The sequence below is a fragment of the Nerophis ophidion genome, linkage group LG20, assembly GCF_033978795.1.
Source record: "Nerophis ophidion isolate RoL-2023_Sa linkage group LG20, RoL_Noph_v1.0, whole genome shotgun sequence".
In the NCBI taxonomy this organism is placed as follows: Eukaryota; Metazoa; Chordata; class Actinopteri; order Syngnathiformes; family Syngnathidae; genus Nerophis; species Nerophis ophidion.
In genome coordinates, this window is record NC_084630.1 from 681,657 (window position 1) to 689,156 (window position 7,500).

At 40.5% G+C, this 7,500-nt stretch overlaps 1 protein-coding gene across 3 annotated transcripts in view; it reads right to left on the reverse strand.

Moving 5' to 3' along the window:
• LOC133538623 (endophilin-A1-like) overlaps positions 1-7,500 on the reverse strand; it is a 111,023-nt gene that overhangs the window by 10,469 nt on the left and 93,054 nt on the right. For 2 of the 3 annotated variants that reach the window (XM_061880273.1, XM_061880272.1), the window contains 2 exons: positions 5,409-5,512; positions 5,205-5,320 (listed from right to left, as the gene is read on the reverse strand). In XM_061880273.1, the coding sequence (XP_061736257.1) occupies positions 5,205-5,320; positions 5,409-5,512 (220 nt within the window). Of the gene's footprint in view, positions 1-684; positions 697-871; positions 884-1,011; positions 1,027-5,204; positions 5,321-5,408; positions 5,513-7,500 lie in introns of all 3 variants that reach the window. The other variant, XM_061880274.1, reaches the window with a different exon arrangement.

Here is a 7,500-nt window from a genome sequence, read left to right on the forward strand (position 1 = left end):
GGGTGAGAAGAGGTTTTTAAATTATTAGCGCCTGCTTACTTTTACCGCATGCTTTGAATAAGCGCAGGAGTGAGAAGAGGTTTTAAATTATTAGCGCCCCGGCAGCTATTCAAGGAAATACGGTATACATATACACACACGTATGTACATACATATATATATACATACACATACATATATATACATATACACACATGTATAGGGAATAAGCGGTAGAAAATGGATGGATGGATGGATGGATATATACATATATTCACATATATATACACACACACACACACACACACACACGCACGTACAATATACATACATACACACAATAAAATAAAAACAATAAATAAATCATTTTAAAAATACATATATTTTCACTGCTCCTTTGCTGTTTTTTTCTGTCCTGTTTATTTTATTCTAAAAGACGAGTTGGCCTCCTGCTGTTTTTACCAGGATGTTAGGGTTAGTTAAAGAAGGATGTTAGACAAACACACACACACACACACACACACACACACACACACACACACACACACACACACACACACACACACACACACACACACACACACACACACACGGACAGACAAACAAACAGTGTAGACGAGCTGCACTGCGGACAAAAGGGAACTTTCACTGGGTTTCAGTGAAGACATTAAAAAGAGGAAAGGTCACGTCTTCTCAGGCGCTCACCTGGAGATCTTGCTGTGAAGACCAAAGGAGAACAAAAAAAGGTGAGACAAAGTCATTTTTATTTCGCAGAAACATGTGTAGATGGAGGAGGACGGCGACATGGTGGACGTCAAAGAAAGACTTTTAAACCAAAAGGAAACAGAAGACGAGCGATGAAGATGGAGGAGAAAGCTGGTGGTTGTCTCACCTGGAGACCTCGCTGTGAACAGGAAGTGGCGTGGAGGTGAACGAGGAGGAGGAAAAGAAGGGGAAAGACAAGTGTGTCAGTTTACAAATGAGTTCAAGTGAAGACGGAAGAGGACCTTCAGCTGTGACCTTTAGGCTCACCTGGTGACCTCGCCCCTGGTAGAGCGAACACAAGGCATAAAGAGAAAGAAGAGGAAAACATGATTTTATTTGCGCCACGTACACACTCAATCGGGAATGCTGTTAGGAACTTAAAAGGAGCTGGAGAAAGAAAGGCAGTTAGCAGGCTCTATATATATATATATATATATATATATATATATATATATATATATATATATATATATATACTGTATGTCCACACAAACATAGCTCACTGTTCAAAACCAAACACCAGATGGCGCCAAATCCCATTTTTTGAAGCTTCTCTCCACCAAACAAGCCAATGTAGCTCACCTATTGACATTTACTCTTTTATTTTAGTGGTTCTCAAAAGGCGGTACGCGTACCCCTGGGGGTACTTGAAGGTATGCCAAGAGATACGTGAGATTTTTTACAAATATTGTAAAAATAGAAACAATTTAAAAATCCTTTATAAATATATTTATTGAATCATACTGCAACAAAATATGAATATAAGTTGACAGCTAGATTTTTTGTGGACATGTTCCATAAATATTGATGTTAAAGATTCCTTTTTTTGTGAAGGAATGTTTAGAATGAAGTTGATGAATCCAGGTGTATCTCTATTACAATCCCCAAAGAGGGCACTTTAAAGTCCTACTGAAAGCCACTACTAGCGACCACGCAGTCTGATAGTTTATATATCAATGATGAAATATTAACATTGCAACACATGACAATACGCCCACTTTAGTTTACTAAATTGCAATTTTAAATTTCGCGCCGAAATATCCTGCTGAAAGGTCTCGGTATGATGACGCGTGCGCGCGACGTCACGCATTGTAGAGGACAATTTGTTCCAGCATCGTTCCCAGCTATAAGTCGTCTGTTTTCATCGCATAATTCCACAGTATTCTGGACATCTGTGTTGCTGAATCTTTTGCAATTTGTTCAATGAACAATGGAGACATCAAAGAAGAAAGCTGTAGGTGGGAAGCGGTGTATTGCGGCCGCCTTTAGCAACGCAAACACAGCCGGTGTTTCATTGTTTACATTCCCGGAAGATGACGGTGAAGCTTTACTATGGAACAGAGCGGTCAAGCGAACACGGTTGGATTGGACCACACACACAAAGAACGGTGTATTATGCAGCGATCATTTTGAAAGATCGTGTTTCGAAGAGGGTCCCTTGCGAGAGGCAGAGATGGGCATCGCCACCACCCGTCGACTGGTGCTGAAGAAAGGTGCGGGGCCGACTTTCAGGTTGTACAGGTACGACCATATAATCTCACTAAAACACTAGTAACACAATAAGCAGATAAGGGATTTTCCGGAATTATCCTAGTAAATTTTTCTAATAACATCTGAATCGCTCCCACTGTATAGTCTTTTTTTCTTCTTCTAGTCCTTCACTCTCACTTTCCTCATCCACGAATCTTTCATCCTCGCTCAAATTAATGAGGAAATTGTCGCTTTTTCGGTTCGAATCGCTCTAGCTGCTGGTGGCTATGATTGTAAACAATGTGAAGATGTGAGGAGCGCACATTGTCTGCTACTTCCGGTACAGGCGAGGCTTTTTTATCAGCACCAAAAGTTGCGAAATTGATCGTCGATGTTCTCTACTAAATCCTTTCAGCAGAAATATGGCAATATCGCCAAATGATGAAGTATGACACATAGAATGGAGCTGCTATCCCCGTTTAAATAAGAACATCTCATTTCAGTAGGACTTTAAGTACATAACTCCACATGTGTTCATTTATAGTTTTGATGCCTTCAGTTACAACCTACAATGTAAATAGAAAACAAAGATGTGTCCAAACTTTTGGCCTGGACTGTATGTATATATTTGTTCTAAAATGGTGAAAACCAGCTCAACATAGTTGTAGGAAGTTATGAATACAACTAACACTTTGTGTTTATAGGGGACAAAGTGTGCTGTTATTAGTAACAACATTTTGACAACTTGCTTCCTTTTTTATAATAAATATATGATTTATTTTTATTTTTTGAAAGTGTCCCAGGCCAAGAACATACAAGCTGTGGGCCACAAATGACCCCTCGTTGGCCCTTCGAGCGGCCCTGGTTGACTACAACAACTACAACTGCTAATAAATAATAATGATTTGTAATAAACTAATAATTCATGCTGGGGCAGCACAGGATTGATTGATTGAAACTTTTATTAGTAGATTGCACAGTACAGTACACATCCCCAACAATTGACCACACCCGACTAATTTTTCAACTGGTTTAAAGGCCTACTGAAATGAGATGTTCTTATTTAAACGGGGATAGCAGCTCCATTCTATGTGTCATACTTCATCATTTCCCCATATTGCCATATTTTTGCTGAAAGGATTTAGTAGAGAACATCCACGATAAAGTTCTCAACTTTTGGTCGCTAATAAAAAAGCCTTGCCTGTACCGGAAGTAGCAGACGATGTGCGCGTGATGTCACGGGTTGTGGAGCTCCTCACATCTGAACATTGTTTACAATCATGGCCACCAGCAGCGAGAGCGATTCAGACCGAGAAAGCGACAATTTCCCCATTAATTTGAGCAAAGATGAAAGATTCGTGTATGAGGAAATTTAGAGTGAAGGACTAGAAAAAAATGAATAAATAAAGTAAAAAAAAAAAATGGCGATTGCATTGGGAGCGTTTCAGATGTTTTTACACACATTTACTAGGATAATTCTGGGAAATCCTTTATCTTTCTATTGTGTTGCTAGTGTTTTAGTGAGTTAAACAGTACCTGATAGTCGGAGGGGTGTGGCCATGGATGTGTTGACGCCAGTCTCTGAAGGAAGTCACCAAGCTGCAGCAGGACAGAAGCTCCGCTGATCTCCGGTAAGAGGCGACTTATTACCCCAATTTTCCCACCGAAAACTGCCGGTTGACATGTAGTCGGGATCCATGTTCGCTTGACCGCTCTGATCCGTAGTAAAGCTTTACCGCCGGGAATTTTAAACCAGGAATCACCGTGTGTTTGTGTGGCTAAAGGCTAAAGCTTCTCACCTCCATCTTTCTACTTGGACTTCTGCATTATTAATTGAACAAATTGCTAAAGATTCAGCAACACAGATGTCCAGAATACTGTGTAATTATGCGATGAAAAAAGACAACTTTGAGCCGCAAGTGGTGCTGGCTAATATGTCGCCTCCCACCAATAACGTCACGCGCACGCCTCATCATACGCGTCATCATTATACCACGTTTTCAACAGAAAACTCCGCGGGGAATTTAAAATTGTAATTAAGTAAACTAAAGCAGGCTTATTGACATGTGTTGCAATGTTAATATTTCATCATTGATATATAAACTATCAGACTGTGTGGTGGCTAGTAGTGGCTTTCAGTAGGCCTTTAAATTCATGTGTTCATTGTTGTGTTGCAATGTTAATATTTCATCATTGATATATAAACTACTGGCTAGTAGTGGCTTTCAGTAGGCCTTTAAGTCGGGGTCCACATTAATCAATTCATGTGTTTATTTAATTTGCTAACCTCGAATGTAACACTGAGTGACAATCTTTGGTTTGTATCAAATTAAAACAGGATTTAGTCCCCGTTTTTGCCGTTTGAGCTGGTACCGTGCAGTGGAAACAGAACCATCAGAGTACTGATTGGAAATTATTATTATTTTTTTTTTTTCAAAGAAATACTGGGGTTTGCTTTCAGTAGGACCAAACAAGTTTTAACAGTAGCTGTGCTTGTGTGCTCATACATGTGCGGGTAATTCTCACACCCTAGCTACATGCTAACTAGCATGTAGCATGAGTAGCTTGGACTCATAGCTATTTGAGAACTGACAGCAAACAAAAACAGAGGCGTTTAAAGCAAAAGTAATGACACAATGAGAGAGTTTCAGAGTACCGCTTTGCCAGACGGGAAGCTTGAGTCTTATAAACAGATTATAACGGTGTTATAAACGCTTTATAAAGCCTTAATAAACAGTTGCATGTGACTTGGACCCGTTAGCAACAATTAGTGTGGGTGGGCTTGCTAGAATGACTAATAACTATATTGCATGACTTAGGAGCTTGGTAAGGATTTATTAAGTGCTAATAACCCATTTATAAACCCTTGGTAAGAAAAGCGGTACCCAAACAATCTTTTTGTTTTCAAAGATCTTAAACGCAACAAGATTGTAAAGGTTAGTTTCTGGACACGTTTCTTCCTCATTGACGTTTGTTCTCGCGGAACCCACCTGGAGAGCGAGCGCTGTGGATGCCTCCGTTGTGGTTCTCGCTGATGGAGAAGTCCAGATGCGTGCGAGGCTTGGTGACGTATTCTTTCCTGGGCTTGTTGGAACAATCCTTTATCCTGCGCACACACAAACACAGCCGCTCAGCGTCCGTGGGAAGGAAAAAACCAAACAAAACGAGGACGCTTGAGGAGGAGGAGGACTGACCGTTCATCGATCTTGCTGCACAGCTGCGTGAGGATTTCGGAGGCCCGGGTGTGGTACTCCACCTGAGCGTGGACCAGCGCCGCCAGCTGGCTCACCTGCTCGATCTGACATGACAGGAATGTTCAGACACTGAATACTATGAATAGATTGTGTTTCTTCATTTCAAAGCCTCATTGTTTACATTACTATAGATTATAAATGTAAAGTCTCCAAAAGCAAGAGTCTCTATTTAGCACAGGGTTAAAATACAGCTGTGGCTATAGGCAACCTCCTGAGGTACTTTATTAAAATCCAAAATGGCAGTGGCTGCATTTAAGGTCTCATGGGTGGTCAGCATCAGGAGTTTTAGCCAACTCTGCGTGCATATTAGAGAAAGTAAACAACCCTGTGTTGTGATAAATAAATAAATACAATGGGTTGTACTTGTATAGCGCTTTTCTACCTTCAAGGTACTCAAAGCACTTTGACACTACTTCCACATTCACACACTGATGGAGGGAGCTGCCATGCAAGGCGCTAACCAGCACCCATCAGGAGCAAGGGTGAAGTGTCTTGCTCAGGACACAACGGACGTGAGGAGGTTGGTACTAGGTGGGGATTGAACCAGGGACCCTCGGGTTGCGCATGGCCACTCTCCCACTGCGCCATGTGCAATATACATGAGGTCAAGTATTGGCCAACATTGGTAAAAAGTTAAAAAGATGGTAGAAGATAAAATAGTAGGTAAAAGCATAGATAAAAAAGTAAAAAGCAGGTAGAAAAAGTAAAAAAAAGTAAGTAAAAGAAGGTGTAAAATTTAGTAATAATACAAAACCTCTTTCCATATTAGTTGGGAAATTGTGTTAGATGTAAATATAAACAGAATACAATGATTTGCAAATCCTTTTCAAGCCATATTCAGTTGAATATGCTACAAAGACAACATATTTCATGTTCAAACTCAAGCATTTTTTTTTTTTTGCAAATCATTAACTTTAGAATTTGATGCCAGCAACACGTGACAAAGAAATTGGGAAAGGTGGCAATAAATACTGATAAAGTTGAGAAATACTCATCAAACACTTATTTGTGCAGGCTAATTGGGAACAGGTGGGTGCCATGATTGGGTTTAAAAGCAGCTTCCATGAAATGCTAAGTCATTCACAAACAAGGATGGGGTGAGGGTCACCAATTTGTAAGCAAATTGTCGAACAGTTTTAGAACAACATTTCTCAACGAGCTATTGCAAGGAATTTAGAGATTTTACCATCTACGGTCCGTAAAATCATCAAAAGGTAATAAAAAATCTGGAGAAATCACTGCACGTAAGCGATATTACGGACCTTTGATCACTCAGGCGATACTGCATCAAAAACCGACATCAGTGTGTAAAGGATATCACCACATGGGCTCAGGAACACTTCAAAAAACCACTGTCAGTTACTACAGTTGGTCGCTACATCTGTAAGTGCAAGTTAAAACTCTGCTATGCAAAGCAAAACCCATTTATCAACAACACCCAGGAACGACGCAGGCTTCTCTGGGCCCGAGCTCATCTAAGATGGACTGATGCAAAGTGGAAAAGTATTCTGTGGTCTGACGAATCCACATTTCAAATTCTATTTGGAAACTGTGTAACAAAGAGGAAAATAACCATCCGGATCGTTCTAGGCGCAAAGTGGAAAAGCCAGCATCTGTGATGGTATGGGGGTGTATTAGTGCCCAAGGCATGGGTAACTTACACATCTGTGAAGGCACCATTAATGCTGAATGGTCCATACAGGTTTTGGAGCAACATATGTTGTCATCCAAGCGACTTTATCATGGACGCCCCTGCTTATTTCAGCAAGACAATGCCAAGCCACGTGTTACAACAGCATGGTTTTGTAGTAAAAGAGTGCGGGTACTTTCCTGGCCCGCCTGCAGTCCAGACCTGTCTCCCAAGGAAAATGTGTGGTGCATTATGAAGCGTAAAATACGACAGCGGACTGTTGAAGGACTGAAGCTCTACATAAAACAAGAATGAGAAAGATTTCCACTTTCAAAGCTTCAACAATTAGTTTCCTCAGTTCCCAAACGTTTATTGAGTGTTGTTAAAAGAAAAGGTGATGTA